The sequence below is a fragment of the Carya illinoinensis genome, chromosome 14, assembly GCF_018687715.1.
Source record: "Carya illinoinensis cultivar Pawnee chromosome 14, C.illinoinensisPawnee_v1, whole genome shotgun sequence".
In the NCBI taxonomy this organism is placed as follows: Eukaryota; Viridiplantae; Streptophyta; class Magnoliopsida; order Fagales; family Juglandaceae; genus Carya; species Carya illinoinensis.
Window position 1 is genome coordinate 29,449,255 of NC_056765.1, and position 19,045 is coordinate 29,468,299.

Consider the following 19,045-nt stretch of genomic DNA (forward strand, 5'->3'; position numbering starts at 1 on the left):
TATCATCTCTCAAAAGATAATTTTGGTTTTGTGCTTCCTCTGCTATAAAGCTAATTTAAAAGGAATGAACAGATGAAATTGCAATAAGAAATTGAAGTCAATGCATTAATGCTTGTATTCCGTCCACCACATGCGAGCATGGCCCACTGAAAAGGACGACCATATAATGACAATTATTTATAATTAATAATGGGGGTCCAATAATGGCTCTTAAATAAATGGGGTCATTGACTTGACCGGTTGCAATGAGGTGGTGTTCGTCCATATATCAGCAGCGCTTATGTACAACTCCTAATATTGCTTTCAACCACATTTTGCTCTCTGCTCTGCTCTTCTCTTTGCAATTTCACCTTCCTTCATTTGCTTTTTCACCTTTCAAAGAACAAAACATGGCCCAATTAGTGGGAGGAGCGCTTCTCTCTGCCTTCCTTCAAGTATTATTTGATAGGATGGCATCCCGCCAGTTTGTTGATTTCCTCAGGGGACGAAAACCAAGTGCTGAACTCTTGTACAGGTTGAAGAATGTATTGCTATCTGTGGGAGCGGTGCTCGAAGATGCCGAGGACAAACAAAGAGTTACCAATTCTAGTGTGAAAACGTGGCTTGATGAGCTTAAGGATGCTGTCTATGATGCAGAGGACGTCTTGGATGAGATTGCTTCAAAAGCCTTACAATCCAAATTAGATGCGGAATTTGGACCCAATATTGCAAGTAAGGTACGAGACTCCATCCAAACTTCTCTTTTTTTTAAGAAAATAGAAGTAAGGATAAAAGGGATACTTGGGAGAATAGAAAATCTAGCAAGTCAACAGTATCTCATGGGTCTAGTACAAGCTAGTACCGTCGGAAGGAAACCATCTGAAAGATTGCCCACTACTTCTTTGGTAGAAGACTCAGAAATTTGTGGTAGAAATGATGATAAGGAGAAAATAATTAATATGTTACTTCCAGATGATGCTCGTGACAATAAGATTGGTGTGATTGCCATAGTCGGCATGGGGGGACTGGGCAAGACCACCCTTGCTCAGCTTGTATACAATGAAAAAAAGGTCCAAAAGCATTTTGACCTCGTAGCATGGATTTGTGTTTCGGAGGAATTTGAAATGTTTAAAGTAATGAAAACAATTCTGGAAGCAGTAACTTCTTCGACCACTGATATTCAAGATCTAAATCGGCTTCAACTTCAAGTAAATGAGAGATTGATGAAAAAGAAATTCCTATTGGTCTTGGATGATGTTTGGAATAGGAATTATGCTGATTGGGAGATATTAAGCAATGCCTTTAAATCTGGAGCAAAAGGAAGTAGGATCATCGTAACAACACGCGATCTTGGTGTTGCATCAGTCATGCGTGCTTTTGCAACCCATCATCTAAAGAAGTTACAAGAGGAGGATTGTTGGCAACTATTTGCAAGACATGCATTTCATGATGCTAATTCCAATATGAATTCAAAGTTTGAAGCGTTAGGTCGACAAATTGTTGAGAAATGTAAAGGTCTGCCTTTAGCAATAAAGCTAACTGGGGCCCTCTTGCGAGACAAAGTTGATGTTAGTGAATGGGATACGGTTTTGAATAGTGAGATATGGAGTCCTTCGTCAAATCAAGAGATACAAATTCTTCCTGCTCTAAGATTAAGCTATAAACATCTTCCCTCATATATAAAACGGTGCTTTGCTTACTGTTCAGTATTTCCAAAAGACTATTCCTTCAAGAAGGATCAATTAGTTTTATTATGGATGGCAGAAGGTCTTCTCGGCGAAATTGAAAACAAAACAATGGAAGAAGTTGGTAATGATTATTTTGTCACTCTTGTATCAAGATCATTATTTCAAAAGTCGAGTGAAGATGAAACCAGCTTTGAGATGCATGATCTCATCAATGACTTGGCAAAATTTGTGTCTGGTGAATTTACATTTAGGTTGAAGGTTGATAGCCGATCTCAACGAAAAGTTGACAAGACTCGTCATGTGTCGTATGCTATAGAGTTTTATGAAAACTTTAAAAAGTTCGAAGCTCTTCAAGAAGCTACGCAATTGCGTACATTTTTGGCATTCAAATCGTCAACATATTGTTGTTACTCAACTAAAAAGTTGTTGCGTGATTTATTGCCAATGTTAAGTTGTTTACGGGTGCTTTCCATATCTAACTACCGGAGGATGTACGAGTTGCCAGAATCAATTGGAAAAATTACACAGTTACGTTATTTGGACATTTCTTCAACGGCAATTAGAAGGTTGCCTGATTCTTTATGTAAGTTGTATAATTTGCAAACATTGAAGTTATCTAATTGTCACGATCTTGAAACATTGCCAAGAGACATGCACAAACTCGTTAATTTACGTCATCTTGATTTGACTGGAACTCCCAAGATAATGGAGATGCCGATACATATGGGCAAACTAAAATGTCTCCAGACTTTAACCAAGTTCGTCGTTAGCAAACACACTGGGTGTAGTAGCATTAGAGAATTGGGAAAGCTTGCAAATCTTCGAGGAGCACTTTCTATCTTGCATCTTGAAAATGTTGAATCTTTCACCGATGCACAGGGTGCACACTTGAGGAATAAAATGGACCTTAAAGAGTTGGAATTAAAATGGAAAGAAGGTTCAATGACTGAGATTTCAGAAAGTCAAAGAGGTGTACTCAACGATCTACAACCACATACAAACCTGACAAGTCTCACTATAAATGGCTACATGGGTGAAAGTTTTCCAAATTGGGTAGGGGATCATTCATTCCCTTATGTAACGTCTATTCATTTGGGAAACTGTAAATATTGTTGCAGCTTACCCGCACTTGGGCAGCTACCCTCTTTACAAAACCTCTCTATTGTTAGTTTTGATGGAATTGTAGCAGTGGGTGAAGAGTTTTACGGAAGTACTGGTTCTTCTTCTATTAAGCCGTTTGGGGCATTGAAAGTTTTAAAATTTGAGCAGATGTTGAATTGGGAAAAATGGTCTTCGTTTGGTGATGAAAATGAAGGAGGAGCTTTCCATCGTCTCGAGAAGCTTTATATTAAGGGATGCTCAAAGCTAACGGGAGATCTGCCCATTCACCTTCCTTCTTTGAGTATCCTTGAGATTAGAGATTGTCCGAAGATGCTGGCTTCACTCCCAAGGGCTCCGGCTATATGTGAATTGAAGCTGACAAATTGTAATGAGGATATATTAAGGGAACTGCCAATTCATGTCAAGGAGACGCTCACAATTGAAGGATTTGATGCAGTGGATATGGGTGGTCTACCCTCTACATTTAAAACTCTTGAAATTCGGAATTGCAAGAAGTTAGGGCTCCCAATAAACTTGGACCATTCCTGCCTTGAAGTTTTGGCATTGTTCGATTGTGATTCTCTCCGGTCCTTTCCAATGGATTTATTCCCAAATGTAAAGGATCTGAAAATCAAAAATTGTACGAATCTAGAATCTCTTACAGTTGCAGAACAACATCAACATGATTTAGTGGCCTTGTCGTCTCTAAAAATCAACAAATGTCCTAATTTTGTGTCATTTCCGAGAGGAGGATTGCACGCCACCAACCTTGGAAACTTACGGATCAAGGATTGTGAGAGTTTGAGATCGCTACCTGACAAGATGCACATGCTCCTTCCATCTCTTACTCAATTTTCTATAGGAAATTGTAAAAATATTGAGACGCTTCCAGAAGGGGGCCTGCCTTCCAGTCTGAATTCATTAATGATTTGGGAATGTCAGAAACTCATTGAGAGTCGGATGGGGTGGAGTTTGCAAAATCTTGACTCTCTTACATATTTGGATATTAAAGGCGGATATGTGGTGTCTTTTCCAGAGAAGGGGTTGCTTCCCACAAATCTGAAGAGACTTTGGATTGTCGATTTCCCAAATATTGCGTCGTTCGACAAGAATGGATTTGACAACCTCACCTCTCTTGAACGTTTATATATCTCTGTCTGTCCAAAGCTGGAGTGCAAGTTAGAAGAGGGGCTTCAACACCTCACCTCTCTTGAACGTTTATATATCTCTGTCTGTCCAAAGCTGGAGTGCAAGTTAGAAGAGGGGCTTCAACACCTCACTTCCCTTTCCGTTCTAGATATCTGTAAATGTCCTTTATTAATGAAGAGAAGGTGGTTGAAAAGAAGAAAAGGAAAAGAATGGCGGCGCAAGCTTGCTCACATCCCCTACAAAATAGTTGACGGAGAATTGATTGGGTCATGAGCCAACCAAGAGTCAATGATCAAAACATGGGTATGTTAGGCCGTATTTACTATTTTATTAGATGTTAAACCATTTTGATATCGTTTAGCTTTGCTTAGACGCTGTTTTTGATGAATCACACACTACATAAAGAGCATTAGTAAAGATCAGTTGCCATGTTTTTCTTTGCAAAATTTTTGAAAAATAAATCTACTTTATGCTTTGCAAAATTTTATAAAATTTCAATATATTTAGAAATGTCCAATTTTTTTCCTATAATTTCAGAATTTTTTGTAATTTCTATAGATTATTTATTTTCAAGAATGTGGTCTCACCAGAATTAAATCAAAAAACTAAGCTGAGGATAAATAATAAACTTATTAATATACTTCTCAAAATTTTTTGTTAGACAATATTAGGCTTCTTAATATGGAATCCAAAGTGAGAATACAAGAAAAATCATTTAATGTGACACGAAAATATCTAAAATTTATATGAAACTTCATAAACTAACTCACGTACTAGAATAAAAGATGGCATTCAAAAAGATCACTTGATAGTTTCTATGAAAGCTGAAGCTAATAAATTCTAAATATTTGATAACAAAAATAATAATAGATGGATATTATTTCAAGAAATATTATCATCAAAAATCTAAAATATATATTAAGACGTATTTTAGAATTTTATTTCTACATGTATGGCAAATTATCGAGATCTAACTTTATATATAGTTTATGTTTTTTTTTTTTTGAATCATAATGTGTTACACACTAGAAAATTTGACCCCCCTCAAAAAAATTATTGGTTTTGTCACTGGTTAACACTCTTCTTTTGTCTCTTTGGATGTTAGTGGAGCTGGTGTTAATTTAGAGATCGGAGGCAAAACCATTATGTTGATCGGAAGTCTGTTAGTGAGTATCAAATCTGTTATTTAATTTTGAATATAAAAAACATTGTGGATGACTGTAAAAGCGAGTGACTACCTTGCTCTGTTTTTGTTTTTCATGGTTGGTCTCTATGTGACACTTTTTTCCACCTGTTAATTTGCAGACACATGACATGATCAATGCGGGCAGGCAAGAGTAAATTGGCATTGAAATCAAGAAAAATGACTGTTCATCTGTACTGAAGTTTTGTGTTGTCAAATTGTAACACGTTAGAAGCTAAGAAGAGTTGAGATGAGAAGCTGAAATATTAGCAAATCACAAGTAGAATTGGAACATTCTGTGAGGCAATATTGTTTTGGAATGCTAGATAACTTTCAGGATACAACGACGTTTGGCTTTATGTTGAAACTATTTGTGTGCAACTTTTTTTTTTTTTTCATGATATATTGGATTTAAGTTGTTTGCTTGTTCGGATTGCATTTTGCATTGCATATAAATAAAGAGCTTAGGGGGTTTGGATTTCCTCAAAGAATCCACTTGATTCAGAAATTCAGTTATTGTGATTTCAATCCCCTCAAGTTCTGCTCCGAATTGTAATGCTTCAAGTGATAGAGGCATATGAAGCGAATTCTACTATCTATAGAACAATTCTATCATAATAAATGAAGATTGTAAGACAAAAGACAAAAGGCTTGGGATGGAAAATTCAAAAGACAAAAAGACATCATTACTGAAAATCAAGACTGGGAAAGGAAAATTTTATAAAGAACATCATTTTCACATTGCCAACATCAATCTATCAATGGGTGGAAATTTCAGAAAAAACAAAAAATTATATGTGGACAATCCTTCCTTTATACAAGAAGATATGGAAAAAGAACTCTACATTTACAGGGGCTATTTGTATGTAATTGAACATATATTCGTAGCAACTGTACGCTATCCACAAACACTGTCCTTTGAATATGTGGCGGCAAGGAGCGCTGCTCCAATGCCTGGTCCATCTTCAATTACCTTAAGAATGACATGTGGAGCAATGTCTTCCCCCAATATTTCCCACAAAGCTTCATGCAGGTATTCCCTAAACATCGTATAGCTTGTATACAAACTCCCTTCAATAGCAACTACTGTTCTTCTCATTTTGACATCACTTCTAGTCCTTCCACCAGTGATGCCACCACTTCCATCCCGGCCTATCTTTTTCAAGATTCCCACGATACCAGCAGCTGCCAATCTAGCAGCTCTACGGGTCACCACATTGCATAACTTTACAATCAGCTTTCTAACCTTTAAAGGGACATCAGGAATCTGAAATGAAAAAGCCTACCGAGTAAACAAATCATCAAAGCACCCAGTGATCTATTTGGGTTATCATTCTTCCAAGGAAACAGAAACACTAAATGGATTAGTGGCATCTACCTCCAGATCATCTTCCAAGATTCTTGCTACTTCTATCAATTCAGGGGAGTCATCTTCATGCATGGCAGAAATCATAGGTATCCTGAAATTGAAAAGGGGGATACCATGAAATTCTGTAGCATTCATAAGGCCTGTTAAACTGCATACAAGCATGACAATCTCGTCTTATTTTTCAGGAGAAATGCTAGACTACAAAAAGACCTCACAAAAACAAATTTACAAACTGAATAGTTTAATATGGTATATTTGATTGTATTTTTCAGATAATGATTCAAATATTATGTTGAGATAGACCCCTTTTTCAAGTTATTGCAATTGCCCACATGTTCTATCTACATATAAGTGTTACCTGCCTCACAATCTTAACAAGCTAAAACAAAATAAAAGGAAACCATTCTCGGAATGATGACAGGCAAAATACAAGCATTAGTTTGGCCAGAAGCCATCTCCTTCCAACTCATTCAACTAATTTAAAAGAGTGTGAACTGTGTGATGAAGGGGAAAAACAACACAAAACAGTAATTGGAGTTCCATTCACCACCTTAAATATATCATGCTCACGCTGCACTCCCTTAAATATCTCACATTCTAAGAGCTAGTTTCAGAGAAGATCAAATAACAACTACAGAAAACTATCATTATAATCTAAAACTGCCGTTGACTACAACAATATGCAAGTGACAAAAGGATGATTGATATTTTGGAATGGAAACTTGAAGAACAATCGCTCATTCACAAGGGAATCGAAAAGGATATTGGCGATGAAGTGTGCCAAAGCCAAGAAAGATCATGTATCATCACCCATGGCTTTGTTTTTTCCCCTTCTTTTTTCTTATTCATTGAAATAATCTGGAGAAAATAAGAGAAGAGAAAGACAAAGGAGAGGAAAGTTGTTTCTATCATCACCCTTGGCTACATTTTCATTTTTTTTTACCTTTTTTTTTTTATTATTGAAGGCTTTCAAAAGGAGGGAGGTGTAAACACACACAATACCAGAATAAAAATATTTCCAATACCCAGGCATCTCTAGCAAATCAGTGATTTCCTTTTTTTTTTTTTTTTATGAGTAAATCAGTGATTTCCTTCTTCAACAGATGACTTGAGTCAATGCCCATAAAGATAAGGGTCATCACCATTGGCTTCATTCCTTTTTTTTTCATATAACTTTTATTCACTGAAGGCTTTCAGAAGGGGTAAGGGTGAGCACATACATGAGTAGATCACGTGCAGAATTAAAATATGTCAAGCATCGAGGAATCTATATTCATGCATGATAATTGTATGTCTCGCATGCTTGTGCAACAGTTTCCATTACGCTAAATCTGTCTTCAGCTCCTCAGATTCAAGGATTTGTTCTAACTAGCAGGCTATTCGCCATTCAATTAAATCACTTTGTCATCTGTAAATAAAGGCAACAGGGGAAAAAGAAAAAGGCCCAGACAAGCTTCTTACTATGGAGCTTCACCAAGTAGGGCCCTTTGGGCTTTACCCGTATGAAGTAAACCTGCAGGAATCATGTAACAACTCATCCAAGGAAACTCCTAGTGAGGAATCAAACAGAGGATCTTTGAGTCTACAACTCATCCGAACCTGCCTATGACCACTAGGCCGCACCCTGACAAGTGCAAGAATGCCCAGACATGTAATTACCATAAGGTTCAAAACCTAGTTAATCCTTTTGAAACGGACAAAGAAACAAAACATCAGCAATCATAGAAATTAATAGCATCAATCCATTCAGAACAGCATTGAGTAAACTATAAATTGCACAGACAAAAGAAGCACAGTCTAAGCTCAATACCCATATAGTATAGCTCAGGTAGATCAACAATTTATTTCCAATCATCCAAGATTTTTAATAGTCCTTTTGTATATTTGAGGAAGCTGAATATGCATGTTTACATAGCATTACAAGTCATTGGTAACATGATTAAAACAAAGAACATACGAAGGAACTCATGTGGGGACAGCATAGATGCATGTACGTGTGTTCGTGCATGTGTCTGTGTTTGGGGGTGTTTGAGAAAAAGAAAGAGCACCTAAAAATAAATGGCACTGATAATCTGGAAGGAACAGTTCCAAATATATCCGACTCTCGTGACATTCTTAGAAGCACTCTCCTCACAGCCTCACCAAGATACATTCCTGATATCATTTTCTCAAAACCCTGCATCGAAATAGATTAGGTTTGAGTTAATCCCCAAACAGTAAGCAACAGAAAGGGTAAGCAATCGAACCTTACCTGGTCATTTGGACTAGAGCTATGGGAATCTAAGTCGGTGTCATAAGAAGTACTCGGAAAATGAGATGACCAGAAATTTCCCCATTCCATATTGATGACCTGATCAGAAGAAAGATGACTCAACATGAAGAAGACATAGAAAGTAAATCAACTTTTCAGATGAAGAGTCAGATGATGTCTGCATAGAAACAAAAGAAAGGATACCATGCCTCCAAAAGTGGTGAGAAGCCCTTGACACTTGATGATAGCATCTGTCCGCTCCCAGTAGCAGGCATTTGTACCTGTACCAAATATCACTGCAGCAACAGTGTCTTCATCGTGATAATGTCCAAGTGCTAACGTTCCCACAGTATCATTGACCTGCTTAGAAAGATGAATGAAATCATTTTCAACAAACCAGTCACTCGCACAACTGTGGTAGTCAATAGAAACAAGCCAATCACATGTCTGGCTGCACGCATGCCAGTCTTATGCATGTCTCCAGAAGTTGAAAACAGTCAGTACCTCACCATTTAGGGTGTCATAACAACCATAGCTACAGCCACAATTAGCTATTACTATTCATTGGCAACAAAACTTTTTATGATATAGTCACTATTGACTATATCCATATCAAAATGAGCATAACTTATTAAAAAGGAGAAAAAGAATGCAACATAATGAGGTCATTAATGCTCAATATCCTTTGTACAAAATATTACAGACATGTTCTCGCATTTTCGTTCAAGTTATTAATCAGGCATGCATCACATCGAACAATTTAAAATTTTTCAAACATTTCATGAATTAATTAAACGCTATTTGATCCTCAATGCACAGTTAGAGACCAATACGACATAAATTAGTCAAGGATGCTCAGGGAGTACGCACCAGTACTGCTACCCGCATATTCAGTCTTTTTCGGCTCATTGCTTGCTCTAAGCATTCTGTCACCTCCCTTCGAACCTGACAACCAGATAAAAAAATATACATATTTCAATATGTCACTAAAACAAATTATGAGGAATGCAATACAATGTTCATATAGGATTATGCCAAAATTTAATATTGAAAGAACTGTTAAGACCATAGCTTAATTTGGCAAGAAGAGTCTAGCATATTGTCAATCAAAATTTAGCTTGACTTGAAACTACTAGCATTACAATTCCTGCATCAGCAGATGTATCTAGGCAATCAACTTTCACAAAGTTTCCCAAGATTATGGATCACTGTGAAAAGTACATGAAATTAACCTGACTAACCATGTCTTCAATGTGAAGCCCTTTTGTACATTTAATCAGAATGCCCGATGAAACGGATCTTTGCTTTACTGGAAAAGAGAATGTAAATCCGAGTTCCCCTCTTCTGCTAACTAGAGTTTTGGAACCATCTTCTCCTCTATCAACAAACTCCTTTAATGCTGAAGCTATTAAATCAAAGAGGTTCTGCAGGAAATAAAAGCACATAGTAGCATAACATCAACCCATCAAACCCTATCAAAAAAAGTAGTTCTAAATATAGATACAATATTTGAGGTACAAAGTCAATGACCTCACTAGTGCTGGTCATCACATGTGCGGGAACGGCTTGTTGTTCCACATGTGGTTCCAGGATTGAGGACCTTTGACCTCCTAGCTGAACCCGCAAGATCCTAAAATTAGTACCCCCAACATCTAGTGCATAATAAGTTCCTTTCTCACTCCTGATGAAAAAGGTAATGTCAATTTTACCATGGTATTAAATGCAAGATCTTGACAGTACCACCCGCTCATACAGCAATGGGAACAATATGGTATCATAACAAAAAAAACCAGTGCAGGGACATGAAAGCAATAAAATCATGTTTTATTACTCCTTCAAACATGAATACTGAACCAAAGTTTTTTTATTGTAACTGAATCCTGAATCAAAATTATGTCTTAGATGAAGCAAAATGGCACCTATAAACATCAGAGAACTCAGGGCAAGACTAAGCCCCAAATTGCAATTTGATCGAAAGAAAGGCTAGTGCACAATCAGTTTGTGGCTTTTGGAATCTAATGCAGTATTCCTATGAAACTTCTCTCACATTTACGCACATGCATTTTTTCAACTTTTTCTGTAAACCACATTCTTTAGATTTTCCAAACAAAACATTCCCATTTATAGTGGACGAATTAATCACAATTTCGAGTGTCAAACCGACATATACAGCTATATTGAGTATACATCTAGATTGGTAAGGTGAATGACTTGAAAACATCCAAATCTTAAAAGCCATGTAGAAGTATCTCCTAAAAGAACCTACCAAATACATCAAGAAGATCGTAAATAGAGTAAAAGGGTAGCAAAAAGACCTGCACTTCTTTGAAAACAAAAACAAAAAAATCCAGATAGATAGAGAACTTTGAATAAACGAGCAGCAGAAAAAATAAAACGAAACAACAAAAATGACAAATTCGCAACGAAACCAAGACAAAAGTTCAATACACGGGAGAAAGTGATAATAGAACACCACTGAAGTTAAGTTGGGAGGGAAAGCAAAGAACATAAAATGTCACAGGAGTGGAGATACTCGGTCGATGAACAACAAAATTATTACAAAGATATCGTGACAAAACTGTTTAACGGAATCAAATGGAGACGGACTTCGATACAATAAAAGTAGAAGAGAATCATAGAGAAATAAAAAAGCCCAAAAGGAAACACAAAAGTGTAAAAAGATAACAAAAACATCAAAACAACAGTTAAACCAAAGCGATGAAAGAACAATTATCAAATTCCAAAAAAAAATCTTATCAAAAAGGAAAGAAAGACTAAGAAAGAGACCATTCAATCCCATACCAAATGAGCTCGCAACCAAACAACAGCGATCAAAAAAAGACAGCCAAATAAGATTATGTGATTACCCACTGGGGAGACGATCGACGAAGGTGAGCAACATTTTGAGCTTGGAGCCACCCTCGGAGGCTAGGCCAGCGTGCATCTCCACGGCCATGGCGTCCACCACCTGCTTAAGCTTCCCAACCGGGGTCGCGCACCTTTCCTCCAGCTCCGCCAGCACCCCCAACACTCTCCTCCACTTCCTCCTGCTCCTTACTCTTCTCCCCACCATCACCGACGCAACCGCGCACGCCGCCACCGCCACCGTCACCGCCAACCCCAACACCATTACCCTCCCCATCTACCGCCTCCGATCACTCACACCATCCAGATGTGGCGCCTTTTGGCCTCCCTCGTATGACTTCCCCAAAACCACGTCGTTTCGACATGCGCAAGCGGAGACAGGTCACGCCGCCCTTTGCCTTTCTTTGCCAGACTATCAAACGTCAGTCAAAACGACCACGTTGCTCGGTATCTTTCCTTCGACGAGCCTGAAAGCTCTGATGAAGTACACCGTACAGTTCACCTGGAGTAGTTTGTCGGCGAGAATCGCCGGCGAAGCTGTCTAGATGGACGACCAGCTTGACAGAGAGAGAGAGAGAGATAGAGAGAGGGAGACGACGCTTTGTACTAAAGATGCAGCGTTGGAAAGCGAGGTTGAGGGATACTAATAGAAGGTAACAAAATCACGGATTTACCCCCATAAAACTTCCCTAATGTCGGATTTGTTTAGACTTTAGAGTATCTCTGCGTTTTTTTTTTTTTTAATTTTTATTTTACCCGTTACTAATGATTTTGAGGTTGTTAATGGGATCAACTTTTTCGCTTTTTGTGCAGTCGGTGAAGGAAATTGCCTGCCTCTGTAATTTTCAGAAGGAAAAGTATAGTTTCAAGTATAATTGTGTATTAATCTGTGCATTAATGTGATGTGATTGATTAAAAAGTAAATTTTATTGAAAATAGTGCTAATTTAAATTTTAAGTATGAATAAATCAGTGTTGGTATACAGATTAGTGCTCGACTGTGCTTGTATGTAGCAAAACTCTTTTCAGAAATTACGTTATTGGTATAAATGTGTGGAATTCTTTTTCATTTTTTTATCACGCATAATTATCTGAAATTCATATATTATTCATTTTTAATAACTAAATAAATATCATTTATCATCAATTTAATCAACAGCATCCTCTAATGATTAAAACATTTAATGTTGATTAAAAAATACTTTAATCATAAAAAAATTCTATAAAAATAAACCTACAAATCGTATTATATAAAACCATATCAGTTTGTGAATTTTCTTTTATGAGATCTTCTTATGATTATGATATTTCTCGTGTTGATTATCACTTAATGCTAAAAAAAATAATAAGTGAAATCTATTATTAATAAATGATATTTGGAATTAAAATAATCATTAACGATTATAAATATCAATTTAGTCAATTTTCTATTATTATTTTAAGTGGTTTCCACGTGGAATTGTTATTATATTCGAGATGTATATACATTTAATTATAATTAAGGAATTTTTTTTTTTAAGGGATTTGAATGTGAAGATTGAGCTTATTTTGAATCATAAAGGTATCAATATAATTATATTAATTGCAACTTTTAATTGTGTAAGAAAATCATTTTTTTTTTTTCTAGAAAAGTCTTCCAATTAAGATGATTGGCCACTGCTCGCTAGAAAACACTTATCTGGCTTTAAATGGAAGTAGACCCATGACCTTTCCGCTAGGTAATAAAATAATGTAGGAAAAAAAAAAAGTTAGATACTATAATTAATAGATAAGGGTCTTCCAAATTTATTAAAAGAAAATGAGCTCTAATATATTAACATGTCCTAATTTATTATGAGAAGTATTGCAGACACAAATAAATTATATAAAAGTAAACTTATAAACTGGTATAATTTTATATAATTCGTTAAACTTATTTTAAAATAAAAATAATTTTACAAAATAACATACGTATCATATTAAAATACGTCATTTTATAAATTAATTAAAAAAAATTAATTATCCTTAATAGTGCTATGACATATAATATTTCCTCTCATCATGAATGATCTGTAGTTAAGAACAACATTCCCCCCATACACCAATTATTCACGAGGTCTCCCGTTTTGGCTTTTGGAAAAAAATAATAATAAAAAAATAAAATAAAATTAAGAAAGGGTAGAAAAGGCACTGAAAAGTCAATAAGGAAATAAGCCCACGTGTTTCTTAAAAAAATAGAAGAAAGAAAAAACAAATTACACGGCGACGGAGCTGCGTATCAACGGCCGTACAGCCAGCTGTGTCCCGCTAAGTTACAGCTGTGCTCACAAGTGAAAGCCCACCCTTCCCCGACTCCCTCCCTCGGGTAACCACACTGCCAATACCTCACACCATTTTTTATTATTTTATTTTATTTATATTTGGCTCTAATTAATATCACGTGCAAGACACGTGTATAAATAAGTACAACTTTGTATGTTTGGATTTTTTTTTTTTTAATTTCTAAAAAATAAATATCGAAGTTTTACCTTCCACGTCCCCTGGCTAACCACCTTATGCATGCATGCATGCATGCATTGCATGTGTTTATATGCGTCGACCCACAGACATTTGTTTTTTCAGCACAAACAAATATTGCATCCAATTAGGTTTTATTTCCTCTGATCTTGATGTTGTTCTAGGCATATGTTGTCCACAACAGGCTGTCGATCTGCATATCTTGCAAAATTTCAAATGAAAGTTTGGGGCTGTCGTATGATTATCAAGTTAATATACGCCATAGATGTGATGTAGTTTTCCCTTAATTTGCAAACTCAAAGAGAAACATGAAACATCAAAGAATTACGTTGTGTTTGGATACTGAAAATACTTCAACTATTCTCAATATACTTAATTATTATTTATTATTTTATTATTATTTTTTACCTATTTTTTACTACTATTTAATATTATATTATTAATATTTTTTACTATTATTGATAACACTTTCCACTAGTACGAGAGTTGCATGCCAAGTTTTTGTTCTACTTGCATTTCTTTTATGTGTTCCACGTGTTTGTCACTGTGCTAGATGGTCACTATTAGGGATGAATAATTCTATTTGAATATTTTTATACCACGCACTACTCATGAGTCATTGTTTAATTTAAATAAATAAAAATATATACATATATAAATTTTATGTATAATTATTTTTATGTATTTCTTATACACTCTATTAATATTGGGCATGTAGAGTTATTTTATATTACTCATCATCATCTTTACATCATACATCATACTTAATTTTATTTATTTTTTATTTTTTTATCAAATATTTAATATATGGATAATGAGTAAAATAATTTAATTAATTAAAAATAAATAAAATTAAAATAAATGTAATATATAGAAATAATGAATAAAAAAAAAAGATAATGAAAGAAAAAAAAGGAAAATGGCATTAACCAGAAGAGTACGCGGAGAGAGAGAGGGTGGAGCGCGTATCATCAGTTCGTAGTACGTTTACATGGATTCAGTAACTGATCCGGACGTGTCCGGACAGATACTTCATTTTAAAGCCCTCGTAATAAATGAAACAAGCCGTACATCTTTCCATTGTTTACCTTGACAACGAAACTTTCCAATTTCGCTTTCCATCAATTTTCGTTTTCTTATTTATTTGTTTATTTTTAAATCCTTCAAACACGTGCTTTTTTGTTACACATGATATACTTTTCACATAGAAAATTGATGCGTATCGTGAAAATATTGAGTTTCTAACGTCGATCATGAACATTTTTTATTATTATTTTGGAATAAATGTATAAGATTCTCTCGTTATAAAACTATATTAATAATTTTCCTTACACCTAACAATAACAAAAATATTCTATTAAAATCTTTATATGAGTTACTTGCAAAACAGTGTTGAAGAATCTTTACTAATCCTCAATCCTTGTCAGCTATGGTTTTAAAAGACAAGTATTTCAGGCACTCAGATTTCCTGCATGCAACTTTGGGTCATAGACCTTCTCTGATTTGGAAAAGCCTATGGAGCTCTTTGGAATTACTGAAGCAAGGACTGGTCTGGAGGGTAGGTACTGGTCAGAATGTTAAGGTGTGGGGTGGCAGATGAATTCCAAAACTAGTGACACATTGTATACAATCTCCTGTTGCTGTCTTGAGTAGTGATGCAAAGGTTGATGAGTTAATAGATGGTAGAAGAGGGGTATGGAAGGAAGAGCTTGTAAAGGAGGTGTTCACTGAAGATGAAGCCAAGATAGTATGCAGTCTACCTATAAGTAAATCTGGTTTGCCTGACAAACAGATTTTGGGCTACACAAAAGATGGTTTATTTAGTGTTAAAAGTGCTTATCATATGGAGATGTGTAGGAAAAGAAGGGAGAAAGGGGAAAAATCAGAGGGGAGTTGGTTTGATTGGAGGAAGTTGTGGAATCTGAATGTGCCAGGGGTTGTCAAAGTCTTCCTTTGGAAAGCCTTAAATGACTGCCTGCCAACCAGAAACAATTTGAAGAAAAGGAAAGTGATTGAAGATGCATACTGTCCTATTTGTGGAACTGAAGAGGAGACGGTTACTCATGCCTTATGGAGTTGTAGGGGGTCTATGGATGTTTGGGCTGAACAGAAGAGCCCTCTTTAGAAATGGCCAAGTAATGAGGTTCATTTCTATGAATTATGGAACAGGTTATTGAGCTTGGTTGCAAAGGAGGATCTCGAGCTGGTTGCAGTGGTGATGAGAGGGGTGTGGTTTAGAAGAAATGCTTTCATTTTTGAGAAGAAATTCACAGGTCCGGGTACTGTAATTGAACAAGCTACAGTTTCTCTTGAGAATTTCCAGATGGCACAAACTATAAGAAAGGAGGTAAGGGTGAGACCTGAATGGGGAAGAAAGGGTTGCAGATGGAAGGCTCCGGTTGGAGACTTCATTAAAGTGAACTGGGATGCTGGAATGAGTGTTAAAGATGGGAGAGTGGGGACTGGGGTTGTGATCAGGGATGGAAATGGAGAGGTGCTGGTATCCCTATGCTGTTCGAAAGAGGGTTGCTGCAGTCCAGTTGTAGCTGAGCTCCTTGCTTTATAGAGGGCTATGAAGCTTTGTGCAAAACTTAATTTTGAGAATGTGATCTTTGAAGGGGATGCTTTAGCTGTTGTGAAGGCTATTAATGGTGAGAGGGAGAGCTGGGAATGGTATGGGCAGCTGGTTGAAGACATGAAAGGAGTGCTAAAAAACAGAAAAAGGTGGTCAGTGCAGCATGTGTTCAAGGAAGGTAATCAAGTTGCACATCATCTATTTAAAGTTTCTCTTTCTTTCATAGAAGAACAAATTTGGATGGAATGTTGTCCACCAGAAGTTCAAAAGATAGTTATACAAGAGAATTTGTATACAGTTAATTCATAAGTAATATAAAGGAGGTTTCTTTCAAAAAAAAAAAAAAATCTTTATATGAGTACATGGTGTAAATATTGTTAGAAAAAGAATAGCAAACGGAGATCGAAATTTGTAAAGAGAAAGGCAATTGTAAATATTTTCATTAAATTCATTTGAAATGTGATGGGTATTATCTCAAGAGTTCTACTGTGTACAAGCGAATCACGTTAGACAAGTGCGTGTATTAATGTGGATAATAGCTTATAACCAGATTTTTCTTTACTTCAATGATATATAATCCATTTGACAATTATAAATATTTTTAATCCATTTGACATGTGATGGATATTATCTCAAGAGTTTTGTTACGTCCAAACGAATCTGTGTATCGATCTGCTTATTAATACCATTATTTTTATATTTAAAATTTTAAATTAATATTATTTTTATTAAAATTTGACTTTCTGAACAATCACTTTAGACGGGTGCGTGTATTGGTGCTCATAATCTTTTACACATATATTTTTTCTTATTTCAATCATATATAAAAGTATATTGTTTTTAATTTCGTAGTTAAAGTTAAATAAAAATTATTATTATTTTGATATTTAAAAAAATTCAATCGTTTATTATATTTTGTTTAAATTTTAAAATAAAATATAATATTAAAATAAAATAAGATGAAAATCGTTTCTTTATCGAACTAAAAAAATATATATATCTACAAATTTTAAGAAATCTGTGCGTTCAAACGATCCTTGGGATATGAAAAGAGCTTTGTTTAAAACACATGTGAGTAATCTTTTAGGAATATTCGTCCAATTAAACAGATCTATTTTGCCTTCAGTCTCGGCGGCGACCATGCTTTGCATTTCTTTATCGTCTCTTTTGACTTGATTTGACCAATCAAAACCTCACTTACCAATATTAATAAATTCTAAAAAAGTAGTCCTAAACCATTCAAATTACCCAAAGACCCGACGGACGTGTCTCTTAATTTGTCTCTACTTTTAGAGCATGCCAATATTCTCGATCCACCTCTCTCTCTCTCTCACACCAACTACTACTTTGCTGAATATTCTTAATTTATTTTTCCATCTTTATTTATTATATTCAAATGCATTAGGAATAGTACAACAAAGAACAAAAAAATAAATAAACATAATAAATACCATGTGCTATTTATTTATTATTAGAATAATATGGATTTTTTTATTATTTTTTAGGTGTGGAAGGAACAAAGCGAGTGGGCTTCATTATTAATTAAACTATACAATATAAACAAAAATGCCTACTAAGATACTTTGGCTGATTATATATATAGCATGGTGGACATGCTAGCTAGATGCCTTAAAAATTGTAGATTTAGGCTCATCTTTTTTATCGATCGGTTGACTAAGAAATGACACTTTAAGAAAAATGAATTTTTGTGATCAAAATTTTACAATTAAAATGACTATTTCTGACAAAAACGAGTACATTTTTATCGAAAATAGTTATTTTGGTTGTAAAATTTTAATCGCAAAAACATATTCCTCTTGTAGTGGATGACGATCATATATGACATTGATTTCTTTTGGGGACATCCAATGAGAGGTATCATAGGAGAAATAAGTTAATTTTTTTATGTGAGTTTCGTATTAATTCACTTTTTTTTAAAGAGATTGCGCAGCGCTTATACAACCACGACTGCAAATATCATTTCTCTAAACTTAAACCTAAGTGGGTGTTTACGTGCAAAGAAAATAAAAAAGAAAGATTTGTTGTTTGCGTGCAAAATATGTTAAATTCACTCTTACTTTCAAATTTAATCTTACAGTGACACATGAGATTTACGCCTCGGATTTTCTTTTTTTAATATTTTTTCTAATGTTAAATAATGGTATTGACTTGGCGGCTACTTCCCATTGTAACAAAAGATTTAGCTAATTTGAGATTAAAAAAAAAAAATCGTCTTATTGAATTAGTCATCAGGCAAGTATTTTAATTATTAAATATGGTAACTCAACTTATACGTCTTTTAATCTTATTTCTTCTATCTCTCAAGCATTTTGATTAAAGAAATAAGAAAAAAATAATATTATAATAATAATATAAATAAAATAATGAAT

At 35.1% G+C, this 19,045-nt stretch overlaps 3 protein-coding genes across 10 annotated transcripts; 2 read left to right on the plus strand and 1 right to left on the minus strand.

Moving 5' to 3' along the window:
- Positions 1-255: 255 nt before the first annotated feature.
- LOC122293394 (putative disease resistance RPP13-like protein 1) lies at positions 256-5,481 on the plus strand. 5 transcript variants are annotated; one of them, XR_006237259.1, is made up of 3 exons: positions 256-4,220; positions 5,023-5,083; positions 5,223-5,481. XR_006237259.1 is itself a non-coding variant. In XM_043101953.1 (2 exons), the coding sequence occupies exon 1, from the start codon at positions 390-392 to the stop codon at positions 4,188-4,190; it is 3,801 nt and encodes a 1,266-aa protein (XP_042957887.1). In that variant the 5' UTR covers positions 256-389; the 3' UTR covers positions 4,191-4,220; positions 5,023-5,481. The 5 variants fall into 5 exon arrangements, 3 of the variants coding, with proteins under 3 accessions (XP_042957887.1, XP_042957888.1, XP_042957889.1); XR_006237260.1 differs by having other exon boundaries at positions 5,026-5,083; XM_043101953.1 differs by having other exon boundaries at positions 5,023-5,481.
- A 309-nt stretch (positions 5,482-5,790) lies between these two features.
- Positions 5,791-12,191, minus strand: LOC122293395 (hexokinase-3-like). Of its 4 annotated transcripts, none has more exons than XM_043101959.1 (9): positions 11,588-12,191; positions 10,251-10,401; positions 9,962-10,144; positions 9,591-9,665; positions 8,925-9,080; positions 8,721-8,819; positions 8,518-8,645; positions 6,479-6,560; positions 5,791-6,367 (listed from the first exon to the last, which is right to left on the minus strand). In XM_043101959.1, exons 1-9 carry the CDS (start codon positions 11,860-11,862, stop codon positions 5,999-6,001), a joined length of 1,518 nt encoding a protein of 505 aa, XP_042957893.1. In that variant the 5' UTR covers positions 11,863-12,191; the 3' UTR covers positions 5,791-5,998. The 4 variants fall into 4 exon arrangements, with proteins under 4 accessions (XP_042957893.1, XP_042957891.1, XP_042957892.1 ...); XM_043101957.1 differs by having other exon boundaries at positions 6,479-6,617; XM_043101958.1 differs by having other exon boundaries at positions 9,953-10,144.
- A 3,404-nt stretch (positions 12,192-15,595) lies between these two features.
- LOC122293794 lies at positions 15,596-16,964 on the plus strand. The gene is made up of 4 exons (XM_043102264.1): positions 15,596-15,648; positions 15,734-16,165; positions 16,250-16,580; positions 16,647-16,964. Exons 1-4 carry the CDS (start codon positions 15,596-15,598, stop codon positions 16,962-16,964), a joined length of 1,134 nt encoding a protein of 377 aa, XP_042958198.1.
- The last annotated feature ends 2,081 nt before the right edge of the window (positions 16,965-19,045 follow it).

Bases quoted from the DNA above. Each gene is read 5' to 3' on its own strand.
- LOC122293794 (XM_043102264.1), top strand. From the start codon at position 15,596: ATGGAGCTCTTTGGAATTACTGAAGCAAGGACTGGTCTGGAGGGTAGG. The intron at 15,649-15,733 runs GTCAGAATGTTA...TGTCTTGAGTAG, and splicing joins GGTCTGGAGGGTAGGTACTG to TGATGCAAAGGTTGATGAGT. The intron at 16,166-16,249 runs GTCTATGGATGT...ATTATGGAACAG, and splicing joins GCCTTATGGAGTTGTAGGGG to GTTATTGAGCTTGGTTGCAA.
- LOC122293395 (XM_043101956.1), bottom strand. From the start codon at position 11,862: ATGGGGAGGGTAATGGTGTTGGGGTTGGCGGTGACGGTGGCGGTGGCG. The intron at 9,666-9,952 runs GTTAATTTCATG...TCTGGTTGTCAG, and splicing joins TTGAAGACATGGTTAGTCAG to GTTCGAAGGGAGGTGACAGA. The intron at 8,820-8,924 runs GTATCCTTTCTT...TCTTCTGATCAG, and splicing joins TCACCACTTTTGGAGGCATG to GTCATCAATATGGAATGGGG.
- LOC122293394 (XM_043101953.1), top strand. From the start codon at position 390: ATGGCCCAATTAGTGGGAGGAGCGCTTCTCTCTGCCTTCCTTCAAGTA.